Source organism: Sinocyclocheilus rhinocerous, unplaced genomic scaffold (assembly GCF_001515625.1).
Source record: "Sinocyclocheilus rhinocerous isolate Xijiao unplaced genomic scaffold, SAMN03320098_v1.1 scaffold828, whole genome shotgun sequence".
In the NCBI taxonomy this organism is placed as follows: Eukaryota; Metazoa; Chordata; class Actinopteri; order Cypriniformes; family Cyprinidae; genus Sinocyclocheilus; species Sinocyclocheilus rhinocerous.
Genome location: NW_015634025.1, coordinates 520,105 through 535,736, shown reverse-complemented (window position 1 = coordinate 535,736; position 15,632 = coordinate 520,105). Strand labels below are relative to the sequence as shown.

Sequence of the window (15,632 nt, the reverse complement as noted above, 5' to 3'; positions counted from 1 at the left end):
CACGCACACTCTCTCACTCCCACCTACACACACACACACACACTGCTTTGTACAATACATTTGTCTATCGTCTACTAAAGAAAAACTTACGTCGTCTAACAGCTTTGGAAGTTTCAATGGAAACCTCTGCTGATCTGGGATGACTAACGTTTTCTTCATGTTCAAAAACAAAATAACAACATGAGGAACAAAAAAACAGATCGACACGTACGACGAGAGACCATCATAGACCCTGATACTCACTCCCTATCTGTCTGTCTGTCTGGAGTGAGTGAATGTCTGTATAGTGCTGATGTGTGTTTGCTGTCTCCTCTTCCCATCATGCTCTAGTGTTTACAGAGGGGAGGGGCTCGGCGCCTCAGTAAAAGCCTCTCACACACACTCTAATGGAACGGCACGTAAAAATATTTACGGCAGCGGCCTGTGTGAGGATGGAGGAGAGCGGCTGTCTCTCTCTGCGTGTCTGTCTCTCTGATGTGCAGCTAAGAGCGTCTGATGGCGGAGTGCTGTTGACATGCTAGCACTCAGTTCACCTGGGTTCAGGACATGATGTTTAACAGCCCAGTGTGTGAAACGTGTAAGTCGAGCCAGAGCGCCCTCCAGTGGACACACTCTGCAGAAACGCTCTTCCTCTGTCATCATGGAGAATGAATGCTGTGAGCGTGTTGGTTAAACTGTTGACATGTTTACAGCAGCTGCATGAATAATAACACATCTGTTTTAAAGACACAGACGTCTGAGGAAGCTCAGAAACACACCTGAGGAAGAGGAGAAAATCACTGTCGCTCTTCCTCTGGAAACGGGACTCAAGCGCTGAAGCTCAGAGTTCTGTGGAGGTGTGTGCTGATGTGAACGCTTGTTTAGAATGAGAATCTGTGGCCTGTGAGCTGTTTTAATTGCTGAAGTGCAGAGATTCGCTCAGGGACTCCGGGGTTCAGATGTTCTGCGTCTCTGACCTGTGAGCTGGTTGTATGACACCTCTCGCTTGCACACGCGCCGGGAAGGTCACGTGTGTTTTCTTTCTCCCGCTCGCGGTCCCAAACACAAATAACGCCTGCGTTTGGCTGCTAAACATCTGCTAACTAGGATGTCGCTGCGGCTAATCTCAAATATTTGTTCGCTCTCAGGGTTGGTGTTTTTAGCCTCTTCCAGGCTGTTATGAAACGGAATCGTTCTTTTTTCTCTTGGTGCTCGCTGACCTCTCGTACCAGAATCAACTGATAATTGACAGCCAGTCAAAACAGTTCAGCTCTCTGAGTTCAGCGCTGTGCCCGAGACCAGCGTGGCACATTCCCCAATTCACCTCCGAAACCTGATCTATTTGAGATCAGTAGCAGCTGAGGCCTTCGCTCATAACGCTTTGTCAGAATTGGCGTGAAACCCCAGATAAAATCATCAGGCGCAGAATTACATTCAAGAGAAACAAATCCGTGCGGTGAGGCCGAGCGTCTGAACACGTCTGACTCTGGTTTCAGCTCAGGAGCCCGAGGGCAAACCGGGTCACGGTTACAGGAGGGTAACCCGTGTTAACTCGAACCCGGCCCGAGCGCTGTTTGGTTAGGCTGGGCTGAGGAGAGAAAGCATGTCTTCCACCTGTATAAGCAAGATCACACGTTTAAAATAACAGGTGAGGGGCGAGTCTGATTCAGAGCCGTGGACTCTAGTTGTGTGATCAGGAACCAACGTCCTGCATGTTCTCTGCTACCTTTCTTGTTTGTTTATTTAATATTTGGCTAGTTGGAGGTCAATAAGAGTGCTGTACTTTCTGGGCCATGTAACATGCATCATTTTGAATTTTGAAAAAAATAGTGTGTGTATATATATTAGTTTTTTATTTATTTATTTTTATTTTGTATTTTACTTTATTTTGTTAACATTCCTGTAGCTTAAATAGCATGAGCATGACACAAGCAAAGGCATCCTCGTGGGATCTATTCCCAGAGAACACATGGACTGGTGAATCTGCACCTTAGGAAAAAAAGCAGCTGCAGAATACAGAAATGTGAATGTAATGTTATTTATTTATTTATTTATTGTCTTTTTTCAAGTTTTAGTTTTTGTTAGCATTCTCTAAATCATAGTTTAGTTTAGTTTTTATTTTAGTGTCTGCCAAGCTTCAACCTGACTGGCATCATTTTAAATTGTTTAACGTTTTGGAATCATGAAAATGTATTTTAATTTATTTTCAGTTTTGTCATGTTAGGTTAATTTTGTATTCCAGCAATGGAGAATGTTTACTTGACCATGTTTGCATGCACAGAATTCCCCCAAAAGCAGCTCTGAATGTGCTCAGGCGGATGATTTGTGTCGTTGTTCTGGCGGCTGCTGGTGCTGATGGGAATGTGTTTCTATGGTAACGCGGTGTTTTGTTCTGTCTGGTGTTTTCGCTGAAGTCACATTTCGGGCGAGCCGCAGCTCTGATGGAGATTAAATGAAATGGTTTGGTCCGTGCGTCCGGTCGGTCTCGCTGTGAACATGGTGTCTGCCAGCGGCTGTATGCTTCAGCGGATGGTGAATAACTCCTCATCACCCCCCAGAGTCTGAGAGAGCCACCTTCACCTCTCGCTCACCCCGGGCTCCTCGCGTCGCTGTTTCTCATTGCCGTAACCAAAGCAAAGCATCGCTGGGGTTAAAGAGCGCATCGTGACCTCATGTTTGAAGTGTAGCTCGCTGAGGGTGTTTGGTGAACGCTGCAGAGAGCTGAAACTAGAGTTTAACTTCCTGTGATCACGGCCTCATGGTCCAGGTTTCCTGATAAGAACGAAGCCTGTTCTGTTTTTGTCCTCTTAAAGGAGTGAATAAATCATTTGACTGACTGTGGAACACAAGCGCAGATGTTCAGCAGAATGTTCATGCTGCTCTTTTGCCCACAGTGAAAGCAGACACACTGTCTACACTGTAGAACTCTAGTCCATACGCACTATATTCGATAAGTCTTCTGAAGTCATCTGATGTTTTATGTGAAAAATGAACTGTATCCAAAGTCATGCAGCTCTCAAATGTCAGACAGGTTTGATGTCAGTGACACTAAATGCATTTGGATCAAAATATCTTCTGTTGTGTTTCACAGAAGACAAAGTCGTGCAGGTTTGGATCGACATGAGGGCGAGTAAATAATGATGACAGCATGTCTTTAATATGGTGTATGAATGTTTAATGAGGTTACAGTGATTCATGTGATTTATTTTGCAAAAACCTTCAACACGCTGAAATGATGTGAAGCTGACGTGTGTTTGCATGATGTTGATGTGTTTGTTCTGTCAGTAGTTGAAAGTGTGAGCGACTCTCACCCTTTAAGTCACCTTTATTTCTACAGCGCTTTATTCAAAACAGACTGTGTCAGGAAAACAGCAGAGTCAGTGATGGACACTCAACTATGTTTCAGTTCAGATTCATCTCTAAAGACAGCAGTGTCATCATTCAGATTAATTCAGTTCAGATAGGGCTGCACGATTAATCGTATTTTAATGAAGTTTAGCTCACCCTCTCTCACCTGCTGCTGCTGACCCCACAGGTCACCCCCTGACCCCTGACCCCTGGAGCGCTGTACACTCTTGTCCCGCTCTTGTTTTTAGGCATTGCGCTATATTCCAGGGTGAATGCAGTGCAGCTTATTGAACATGAATGCTGGGTAAATGATGTTGGATTCCCCGTGTTTTTGCCAGCAGAACCGGGAACAGTGACTCATCGGCCTCGCTGCAGGTCTCACGGATCCGCGGATCTGTTTGTTGAATCTGCGCAGCAGAACTGAGCGGAGGAGAGAAAGCGTTGTTCTTCATGTTTGTAAAGGGAGCGGTGAGATTCCGTGTCCGCTCGCTCCTGCAGTGTGTTACGCAGGAGAATTAACCCGCTGAGACGCGTCCCTCTCTAACGTCACTGCATCGAGTCACCACCGTGTCTTTGTTGTGGTTGAGCTGCAGAACAGTCGTCGTGCGTTTGGGCTCTCAGGGCTTTGATGCACAGGCGGCTGTCACGTCTTCACAGGAAGCAGAATGAGGCCGCTGTGCTTTATGGCGCTCATTTTAAGTGCTTTTGTTTTCTTCAAAGGGAGTCTGAGATTTGAGGAGAACATTCTCTGGCGCTGAGCTCTGAGCACGAGGTTTCTCATGAGTACAGCTTCTGAACTGGATCTGACCCTCCATCAGCCGTGCAGCGTGTGTGTGTGTGTGTGTTTGTGACTGGGTTAGGGTTAGGACCCTGCCACGTCTCACTCACATGCAATACCATCCAGTGAAGCCCCGCCCACTGCAGTTCCTCAGATATCTTGTTAGTTGTTGGTTTGTTTGAATATGATTGTCTGTTAGATCATCTCGATGTGTGTGTTCAGGTGTGCGGTCATCAGCCGCAGTCCGCGGTCTCTGGTTCGGTGGAGAGTTTGTGTGGCAGCAGCGCCCCCTGCGGGCAGGACAGTGGGTTCGGTAGCGACAGCGCTGGTCTGCGGATCGTTCAGATCGAGCGGCAGAGCGGCACAGGTCAGCACCGCCTCGCCCGGCCGTCACAGCAGCCCACCATCACCAAGAACCTCAGCTTCATCCCGTTCGATGTGTTCCTCACCGCCGGCCGCATCTCTCTAATGACGTACGCGACCGCGCCTGTGGCCAAACCCCCCGCCGACGCCCCGGGAAAGAGCACGCTCGACGTGCCGGAGGACGAGACTGTTCGGGCCGGGGCTCTGTCCTCACTGACGGCCGAGGATCTGCTCAACGCAAACACTGCGGGCGGGTCGACAGGGGTCCTGGGGGGCCGCTCGTCTGCGCGACAGGCTCTGGGCGTGACGGTGGTGAGACAGCCGGGCCGCAGAGGAGACAAAGACTGCAGCCTGCAGCCGATGCTGTTCCTGCAGGTGACGCAGCCGTCCATCTTAATCAGCTGCCACCACCGCAAGCAGAGGCTGGAGCTGTCGCTGTTCGACCTCACGCTGAAGGGAGTCGCCACCAACTACAAGAGTCTGGGTGAGTGACGCTTCACACGCGCTACAGATACAGACAGAACTCAACCACAACCACCGTCTCTCTCTCAGACGCAGGGAAGTCTCTTCCGGAGGCGTTAGACTACAGCGTGTTTTGGCTGCAGACGGTCGCAGGAGAGGCCGACAGTCGGACAGGTATCCCCCCCCCACTGCTGTTTATGTATAATCATTTTCTATTCGTAACTGTTTTAAATTCATTTTGACCTCTTAAATCAATTTTTAAATCCTTTTCAAAGTTTTTAAATTCCTTGTTTTATTGTTGTGATTATTATTTTGTATTATTATTATTTTCTTTTCTTTTATGTAAAGCACATTGTGTATGAAATGTGCTATATAAATAAACTTGCCGTGTGAGTGTGAGTGTGTGTGTGTGTGTGTGTGTGTGAGTGTGAGTGTGAGTGTGTGTGTGTGTGTGTGTGCGTGCTTGAGCCTAATCACATCTCTCTCTGTCTGTGTCTGTGTGTCAGAGTTGAAGGTGCACATCAGTCGGCCGGTGAGAGTCAGTCCCACTCTGGCTAAAATTGAGCAGGCCCAGGTCTTCTGGAAGAGACTCTTTCCTGAGAGGGAGCCCAGAACACCTGCAGGCTCCGCCCACCGCTGCAGCGAAACCCCGCCCACAGCCGACCTGCTGCTGCGCTTTCTGCAGTCGCCCGTTCCCTTCCACAAGATCTCGCTGCGCACGGTGCAGATGGTGGTCGGTGTGGAGATAGAGGCGCACGCGGCGCGGCCCAGTCTGACGCTGTCTGTGTCGGCCATGACCGGCGCGCTGACGCTGAAGAACGCCATCAAACCCACAGGTTAGTCGCATACACGCCATGCATTTCCTGTGATTCATGTGCTGCGTGTGTTTCGCTTGATTGGGCCTTTAATCCAGCTCCGTTCTTCTTACCCACCATGCTCTGCAGCAGATAATCAGAGCGTTTGTTTGATCTACGTTGCCCGGAAATCCAGTTAATCTCTCTGAGCCTTTAACAGGGCTGAGGTCCGCAGCAGATCCCCAGTGTGTTCCCATCATGTGCGCTGGTGTGTGTCAGCACCTCCGTCCCGCGGGGCAGAGTTACAGATGCGTCTGATGTCCTGATTTAGGGCTCTGAGGAGCCTCTCCCATGATGCAGTATGAGGATGATGTTGCCAGGGGGCCTGAAGATGACTTAAAATCATTTAAATTAATGAGCTCAAACAGCTAAAACTCGGTGATATTTCTTATTTTAATTCACCCCCTCAACAACTATTTGTTGTTTCTGAAGATGTTTTCTTCCAATTTTTAAATAAATTGAGTAAAAAAATATTTGAAAAGGTTCCTGATCCATTAAATCAGGAAAGACTGGAACAGTCCTGCAGATTCACTCTCAGTGATGTTCGTGGGTGTGAGTTTGATCACATGACCATCAGCACTAGTGAGGGGTGACTCCGTGAACAGCAGTGGAAGTGAGCGTGTGTTTCTCTCTCTCTGTGTGGTTCTCCATGTGATGGGCCTCGTCTCAGCGAGCCAGAGCGTTCCCTGCGCCCATCTGCTCCACAGATGCTGTCATACAGCTTCTCCAGATAAAGTGATTGTTGAGAATTTTAATTAAAACCTCAACAATTTGCACTTGTTTACTGGATTGAACATAACTGCAGCATGAGACATGCGTCCGGCCGTGAGCCAGACAGAATCTCTATGCGGCCCGCAGTTTGATGTGCCTTTATTAAACACAGTCGAAACGGAGTTTGGCCAAACGCTGGTAAACAGCAGACGAGGATGAGAGCTTTTGTGTTTGTGTGGAAATAACAGAGCGCTGTGAGTTTCTGCAGTCCTGCGTGTGTGTGTGTGTGCAGAGATGACCGTGTTCTCTCTCTCGCTCTCTCTTTTGTGAAGTTTCGCATGCTAAAGAAGTTTTTAATGCTACAGACTCCGTGTGGATGCTGCATGTTGTTGCTCTTCTGGGATGCTTGTAAATCAAGTGAATGTGTGACGCAGGAATATATCAAGTCAAGTCGCATTTTCTTCTGTAGTGCTTTAAACAATGCAGATTGATTCAAAGCAGCTTCACAGTGATGAACGGAAAAAATTACAGGAAAACAGGAAACTGTTTATGTTGTAAAATTCATCAGTTATGAAACAAATTCAGTTTCAGCTGTAAAGCAGCTCTACAGAAGACAACATTATTCAGATCGACTCGGTTCAGTTCAATAAGAGTGTCGATGTTGCAAAATTATTGTTAGTGTCATGGGTTAATCGAATTTAAGTTCAGTTCAAGTTTTATTCTCATCAGATATTGTCATTGCCATCAAATCAATAATAATACTGAATATTAATTGTTTTATATCATAGTATAATGGCCTTCATACAATTCTGTACTGCTGTTGTAAACCGATGCAGATCAGCAGGGGGTGTGTGTGTGTGTGTGTGTGTGTGTTTCTCCTGTGGGACTCAGTATTGTTTATGAAGGTCACACTGCTGCCAGACCAAAGCCACACGCTCCTAAATCTCTCCTGTCGTTCACTGAGCCAAAGATGAGCCACAGATGAGTGTCAGTGCCAGATGGAGACGTGTGTGTCCATGGATGATCCTTCAGAGGAGGTGAATCTGAAGTGTCCGAAACGCTGTCAGACACCTGGACACACGACAGCAGCTACAGACACGCATGAAGAACAACGCAGCACCTAAAACACGCAAACACGTGATTCCTGACTGACTGTGCTCGATGACTGCAGTTTAAGCCCTCTCTGCAGTCAGTCCATCATCTGAACACTCAAGAGCGAACACTGATGTGATTTCTGTCCGTTTTCTCTCTCTAGATGGTTTTAAGGAGGTCTGTCTGTCGGTTCAGTGTGAGGACGTGTTGGTGCGGACGGGTCTGAAGGACAGAAGTGCAGTGTTTGTGGGTCCGTTCTCCTGCAGTGCGGATCTGGAGGCTCATTGGTGCAGACACAGTGGAAGCTCCGCCCCCGACTCACCTGGACCCCCGAGAGTGTTGATTGACATGAAGGGAGGCCTTCTGCAGGTATGATGTCAAGCGCCACTGCATGTGTCTCTCTCTCCACATGTGTGTCCTTGCAACGCTTCATATGGAATCATGTGCTCTGAGTGCGGCCGCTGAACGCGCAGAAATCCCCTAATGTTCCTGTTCAATCTGTTAGTCAGAGACACACGGACTCATTCTGAGTCAGAGATTCCTGCTGATTCAGGCCAAATACACACACACACACACACACAGACTATTCACTAGCCGTGAGACATTTGATTCCCTTAATAATGCAACTGTTTTGCATTAAATGCAGCCAGAGTGTCAATCATGGAGCAGTTTGGGTAGAAATAATCAGAGATAGACATTGGTGGTCAGTCCTACTAACTGGTTTGAAACTTTGTTAGCGGTCGTTCACCTGACTGACACTTGCAGTAGATTCCAAACTCATAACAGCGCATACTGAACACTCACATGCAACATGAAATAAATAAGTGAGCGAGCAGATCACTGTGATTTAGAGCAGATCTGAGCTATGTCTGTGTCTCTGTCTGTCTGTGTCTGTCTGTCTGTCTCTGTCTGTCTGTCTGTCTGTCTGTCTGACTGTCTGTGTCTGACTGTCTGTCTGTGTCTGTCTGTCTGTCTCTGTCTGTCTGTGTCTCTGTCTGTCTGTCTCTGTCTGTCTGTCTGACTGTCTGTCTGTGTCTCTGTCTGACTGTCTGTCTGTGTCTCTGTCTGTCTTACTGTCTGTCTGTCTTTCTGTCTGTCTGTGTCTGTCTGTCTGTCTGTCTGTCTGTCTGTCTGTCTGTGTGTGTGTGTGTGTGTCTCTGTCTGTCTGTCTGACTGTCTGTGTCTGACTGTCTGTGTCTCTGTCTGTCTGACTGTCTGTCTGTGTCTCTGTCTGTCTTACTGTGTCTGTCTGTCTGTGTGTCTGTGTCTGTCTGTCTGACTGTCTGTCTTACTGTCTGTCTGTCTGTCTGTCTGTGTCTCTGTCTGTCTGTCTGTGTCTCTGTCTGTCTTACTCTCTATCTGTCTGAATGACTGTCTGTGTCTCTGTCTGTCTGTCTGTGTCTCTGTCTGTCTTACTGTCTATCTGTCTGAATGACTGTCTGTCTGTCTGTGTCTCTGTCTGTCTTTCTGTCTGTGTCTCTGTCTTACTGTCTGTCTGTCTGTGTCTCTGTCTGTCTTACTGTCTGTCTGTGTCTCTGTCTGTCTCACTGTCTGTCTGTCTGTCTGTGTCTCTGTCTGTGTCTGTCTGTCTGTGTCTCTGTCTGTCTCACTGTCTGTCTGTCTGTCTGTGTCTCTGTCTGTGTCTGTCTGTCTGTGTCTCTGTCTGTCTCACTGTCTGTCTGTCTGTCTGTGTCTCTGTCTGTGTCTGTCTGTCTGTGTCTCTGTCTGTCTCACTGTCTGTCTGTCTGTCTGTGTCTCTGTCTGTGTCTGTCTGTCTGTGTCTCTGTCTGTCTCACTGTCTGTCTGTCTGTCTGTGTCTCTGTCTGTGTCTGTCTGTCTGTGTCTCTGTCTGTCTCACTGTCTGTCTGTCTGTGCCTCTGTCTGTCTGTCTGTGTCTCTGTCTGTCTGTCTGACTGTCTGTCTGTCTGTCTGTCTGTCGCAGGTGTTTTGGGGGCAGCAGCAGTTTAACTGTTTGTCTGAGATTCAAGAACAGCTGCAGAACTACTGGAATCAGATGAGCAGAACGGAGGCGGAGTCTAATGAAAAGCCCCTCCTCTCTACACCGCCACGCACCCCTCGCCCCGCCCAATCAGAACACTCCTCTGATGATCTGCGCACAGGCCTCTTCCAGTACATACAGGACTCAGGTAACACACACACACACACATTAAAGCTTTATATAGCACTCATGAGAGGGTGTGATTTATATCTGTATGTCTGTCTGTCTGTCTGTCAGCGTGTCAGAAGCTGCCGTCGCCTCATGAGGTGGTGTTTTGGAGGGAGACGGACGAGTCTCCAGGTGTGATGCTGTGGCGGTATCCTGAACCGCGTGTAATTAAGTTCCTCAGGATCACACCTGTTCCCTTCAACACCACTGACGACCCGGACATCAGTACAGCCGACCTCGGGGACGTGCTGCAGGTGAGCGCTGCATTAGTGCTGCATTAGTGCTCCTCATGCTGATGGTTGGCTTTGAGCTGACTGGACCGTCACAGATGTGCGTGTCTGCAGGAGTGAATGAATGTGGATTTGAGTTTCTCACACACACAGAGCCAGCTTATAATTTATATTTAATTGATCTCAGCTCAGAACTTTATTTTTTCATTTTATTGCAGCTTCAAAAAGCCTCCATTAATTGATTCTGTGATTTGATTTCAGCAGTTTTACAGGAAACACTCGTAAAACAGTGACTGTTGCCATGACGACACTGTGGTTTGATTAGGAGAAACAGATTTTATTACAGAGACAGACAGATTGACAGAGAGACAGTGTGTTTGAGCAGTAAGACAGTGTGTGTGTATGTGTGTGTATTGATGACAGACGTTTCTCTTCTCTTTCATGCTTTAGTTCTGCGTCTCACTGAAAGCCTCTCGGTTTGTGTTTTCGCTCAGTTTTATGGTGACACACACTGTATTTCATGAGCTTCCTCATGTTCTTCTGCAGCAGCTTCTCATGATCATCAGTGTTTCTTTCATCTGATGGAGCATCAGTCCTTCACATCACAAGCTCTTTAAGATTGATAAAACTTATCTCTGTCTGTCTGTAGGTGCCCTGCAGTCTGGAGTTCTGGGACGAGCTGCAGCGGGCGTTTGTGCCGTATAGAGAGTTCAGCCTATCAGAGAGCAGCGTGTGTGAGCTGACCCTGCCCACTCTGACCCCCGACACACACCAGACTGACCTGGTGACCTCTGACCTCTGGAGGGTGGTGCTCAACAGCAGCAGTGATGGTGGAGACGAGAGGTGAGTGTGTTTCTTGTGTGTGTTTCAGAGGTGAGTGTGTCGGTGTGTAACCGTGTGTGTGTGTGTGTAGTTCGGACAGTGAATCAGGTTCTCAGGTGCCCTGTGAGCAGCTGGTGTGTCCCACCGCTCTGGCTGCGTGTACGCGTGTGGACTCGTGTTTCGCACCGTGGTTCGTGCCGTCAGTGGGCGTCTCCATACAACTGGCATTCCTGCAGCTGCACTTCTGTCACAACCTGGATCAGCTGGGCACAGGTATGTGTGTGTGTGTGTGTGTGTGTGTGTGTGTGTGTGAGAAAATATTGTCATTATTTACTAGAGCTGCACCGATCGACCGGCCAGGGACTGGAATTAGCCGATTTTCCGCATTAACTAGGGAAGCACTGAAACTTGGCCACCAAATATTTTCACGCGAGAATGATTCTGATTTTATTGCATTCAGTGTAAAAGGAAACTGATAATATATTTGTCGTGCCAGCCTGTCTGAGAGAGAGAGAGACTCGTGCAGAAATCAAAACAAATGAGCGCAACAGCACACACAAAGTAACTCACAGAAAGATGTAGATGCATACTGCAGTAAAAAAAAGATATTTATAATATATGATATAGGTAAGCAACATTACACAACCAAGATGTTTCCCTGAATATCAACACGACTGCAATGTGACACTGATTTTATACATAGTTCAATAAACAATAAGTTAAAATTAAGTGACTTATATTTTAGACACAATTGACTGTTTTTGCTCGGTTTCGCAAACGAAAATAGTTCCAATCAAAGCCACAGCAGAACTGTTGAGTGTCTCTGAGCAACACAGCGGCGTGAATGAATGAATCCATGTTTTTGAACGAATCGAGTGAGTCAATGATTCAGTGATGCATTCATAAAGAGTCACTCGCCTCGTTTCTGAATGAATCAGCTGTCTGAACGAATCAGTTGAATGAATGACTCATTGACTCAATCATTAAAACAGTAATTTGCCGCCTCTTACTGGTGCTTTGGTTTGATATTTAAAAGTATCATTGCATTTTTCCCAACATTTCTTATTTGTATGTTCAAAAAGTTATTTAAAACATTAATCTTATAACATTATTTATGCATTTGAAATGTTGCGGTGTAAATGCATTTATCAGCTTCATCAAACAGTCTGTGTGAACACATCTAATGCCACTTCAGATGCTGCTTCTGTGGAAAGATGGAGTTTGTTGATACTGATTTCATTTGAATGGTAACAACTCTACAGTTTCTTATTATTCTAACTGAATTAATTGATACAGTGTAAAAATTTGATGTGAAAGATGACACATTTAATAAGGTTAGGGGGGAAAATTACCATTTATAAACCGTGAGAAGTCACATCTGTTTTGTTATACACAGCAGCTCATTTCTACCTCTTTCCAGTCACAGAGCACTTTATTTTGAGAGAACATCTGTAATTTAGTCCAGATTGGGGGACATGTAATGTTTAATAATTATGTAAAATATTTTTTTATTATGTAAATAATTTTTTGCATTGAAAAAAAGTATAGATTTTTGTTTGTATATGTAGTAAATTTTAGTTCTCAGAAAGAAAATCGGTATCGGCAGCTCACACTTACAAAAATACCGGAAATCGGAGTCGGCCAAAAAAAATGCAATCGGTGCATCACTATTATTTACTCATCACCACGTCCTTTCAGGAAAAGTCAGTTTCCCATGGGCCTCATGAGCTGTTGAAAACCTAATTATTATTTCAGTCATAAAAAAAATGAAGAAATAATTTAAAAATAAATACTATCAAAATAAAACACCAAAAATTTAATGAAATAATAAAAATGTAACATTGAAATGAATCATTTTTTTAATAAAACAATCAAAACTTATTAAAAATGATGAAATGCTTTATTAGTTTAGCTGCATGTCATGTGACCATTAATCAACTTCAGAGAACTGTGAATATAGGAATGTGTGTATTCTCTATAATTCCACTCTTTCCGCAGTGCCGTGCCAGAAGCTCCGCCCCTTCCTCCCAGACAGGAAGTCGCCTCAGGATCAGGAGTTTGCGGTGGTGTGTGTGCGTGAGCCGTGTGTGTTTGTGCGTCAGTGGAGGGACGTGATGCAGTGCTGTCATGAGCTCAGCTTCTCGTCCACGCTGAGCTGCAGACTGCTGGAGTACCGCAACCTCACGTACCTGCCTGTCCTTCAGCCGGTCAGCCTGCGGGGACACGCCACACACACACACACACGCTCACGCCGCACGCTGCACTGCGATACCACGCTGCAGCCGCTGCACGCCGCCGCCGGCCAGTACGCCGTTCACACGCTGGACCGAGCGCTGCAGGCCTGGAGACAGGTGAGACGGGTTCATCATCACAGGATCACTGATGTGGAATAAAAGTGCTGTTGGTCTGACAGTTCCTGCAGTATGTTTGGGTCATTCACATACAGACTCGTCAAACCAGTGAAAGAGTCACGCAGACCTCTCACACACACACACACACACACACACACACAGTGTCCTGACAGACAGTCACATGTGCTCAGACAGAGATTATAGAGCTGAGTTATAGAGCTGTTGAATGTGATCTGTCCCAGAGTTCTGCTGGTTCTGGATGTTTAGTGGGTGTGTTTATAAGTGATGGACAGACAGTGACTCTTTCATCACTGTATCATGTGACTCTCTAAAAGTGAGAGGATTAGTGTCTTCCTGTGGAGTGTTACTGTGTTTCTCTATAAACACATACACACTCATCTGTGCTCCCCTGACAACATACACACACTCAAACACTCACTGACACACACACACACTCGCACACATATACACGCACACTCATACTCACACACACACTCACTGACACACACTCACACACACTTGCACACTTATACACGCACACTCATACTCACACACACACACACACACACACTCTCACTCACACACACACACACACACACTCACACACACTTGCACACTTATACACGCACACTCATACTCACACACACACACACACACACACTCTCACTCACACACACACACACACACACTCACTAACACACACACACTCACACACATATACACGCACACTCATTCTCATTCTCACACACACACACACACTCTACAGGTCCAACAACAGCTCATCCACTCAGTGGGAGAGGAGAGAATGATGGGAAATGTTGGTGTGACTCAGAGTTTGGAGGTGCTGCTGGTGTGTTGAGATGTTTCCAGTAAAGTGTGTGTGTGAGTGTGCGTATGTTTGTGTGTGCGCGTGTGTGTGTGTGTGAGAGTGAGTGTGGGTTTTTCTATCCCGGTGGGGACTTAAACCTGAATACACACAGACTCATGGGGACTTGTGTCACTGTAGGGACCTAAATTGAGGTCCTCATGGGCAAACAAGCTAATAAATCACACAGAATGAGATTTTTTGAGAATATAAAAATTGCCAGTAGTTTCCTGTAAGGGGTAGGTTTAGGTGTAGGGTGATAGAAAATACAGTTTGTACAGTATAAAAACCATTACGCCTATGGAGAGTCCCTACAAGGATAGTGAACCAGACTCTGTTTGTGTGTGTGTGAGAGAGAGTGTAATAAGAGCTCGTTCAAATACTGAGGTGCTAAACCACTCAGGGCTTTATAAGTAATTAGCTGGATTTTAAAATCTATAGGATGTTTAATAGGTAGCCAGTGCAGTGTTGACAGAACCGGGCTAATATGGTCATACTTCCTGGTTCTAGTAAGAACTCTAGCTGCTGCATTTTGGACCAGCTGGAGTTTGTTTATTAAGCGTGCAGAACAACCACCCAATAAAGCATTACAATAATCTAACCTTGAGGTCATGAACGCATGAATTAACATTTCTGCTTTGTGTGAACGCGTCTTACATGCGTGTGCAGGTGTTCTTCTGTCTGTGGACCATCAGACAGACGTTCACATGAGCAATGACTGAACTGATGCTCTCTGTTCCTTGTGTTTCAGAACGGCGTGTTGGATGCAGAGGAAGTGGTTTTCAGTCATTACGTCATCTGTAACGACACACAGGAAGTTCTAAGGTTTGGACAGGTGGACACAGATGAGAACATCCTGCTGCAGAGCAACCAGAGTCACCAGTACAGCTGGAGAACCCACAAATCCCCACAGGTGCTCCTGTCTGTCTGTCTGTCTGTCTGTCTGTCTGTCTGTCTGTCTGTCTGTCTGTCTGTCTGTCTGTCTGTCTGTCTGTCTGTCTGTCTGTCTGTCTCTCTGTCTGTCTCTCTGTCTGTCTGTCTGTCAGGTGTGTCAGTAATCCTGCAGTTGGTTTTGCAGTGTGTGTGTAACAGTAAAAAGTTGAACACCTGCAGCAGCGCCGTTCTTGACACTCTTTATGAATGCACCACTGTGTGTGTGAGGTAATGCCTGAATGTGAACGGCAGCTATTGTGCCAGCCACACACACACTCAGTACAAGAGGCTCGTGAGTTTTTTTCCCTCTTTATGAACATGATGTGTGTCTGTATCTGGGAAGAGTTTCCTGTTCCTACGGCCGCAGTCTGAATTTGTCCAGAGACGCTCAGACACACTGACCACAGCAGCCGCGTCTCTCTGTGTTTGTCTGTCACTGACCGCAGCCTGTAGTGCCGTCCTGACTGTCGTCCTCTCTGGCGGTTCGGTCCGAGGCTGTTTGTCCGGTCTGTCTGACGCGCTGCGGGTTCGAGTCCTGGTGCTGCAGGACAGGAGAGGATAGCGCAGCGTCTGCTGCTGTTGTCTTGTTCTCTTCTCTGCCGTTTCTGACGGATGGTTTTTATTACTCCAGTGTTTTTGAGACACTAAACGCTCGGGCTCTTTTTCCCACTTTGCAA

General features: G+C 46.6%; 1 protein-coding gene across 1 annotated transcript in view; it reads left to right on the top strand.

The window, feature by feature from the left end:
* The window catches only part of vps13b (vacuolar protein sorting 13 homolog B), a 109,977-nt gene that overhangs the window by 72,338 nt on the left and 22,007 nt on the right, over positions 1-15,632 (top strand). The window contains exons 31-41 of the mRNA XM_016559011.1: positions 2,503-2,511; positions 4,329-4,952; positions 5,021-5,129; positions 5,399-5,766; positions 7,751-7,956; positions 9,530-9,734; positions 9,824-10,008; positions 10,634-10,827; positions 10,898-11,079; positions 12,805-13,157; positions 14,774-14,935. Coding sequence (XP_016414497.1) covers positions 2,503-2,511; positions 4,329-4,952; positions 5,021-5,129; positions 5,399-5,766; positions 7,751-7,956; positions 9,530-9,734; positions 9,824-10,008; positions 10,634-10,827; positions 10,898-11,079; positions 12,805-13,157; positions 14,774-14,935 — 2,597 coding nt within the window. The remainder of the gene's footprint in view (positions 1-2,502; positions 2,512-4,328; positions 4,953-5,020; positions 5,130-5,398; positions 5,767-7,750; positions 7,957-9,529; positions 9,735-9,823; positions 10,009-10,633; positions 10,828-10,897; positions 11,080-12,804; positions 13,158-14,773; positions 14,936-15,632) is intronic.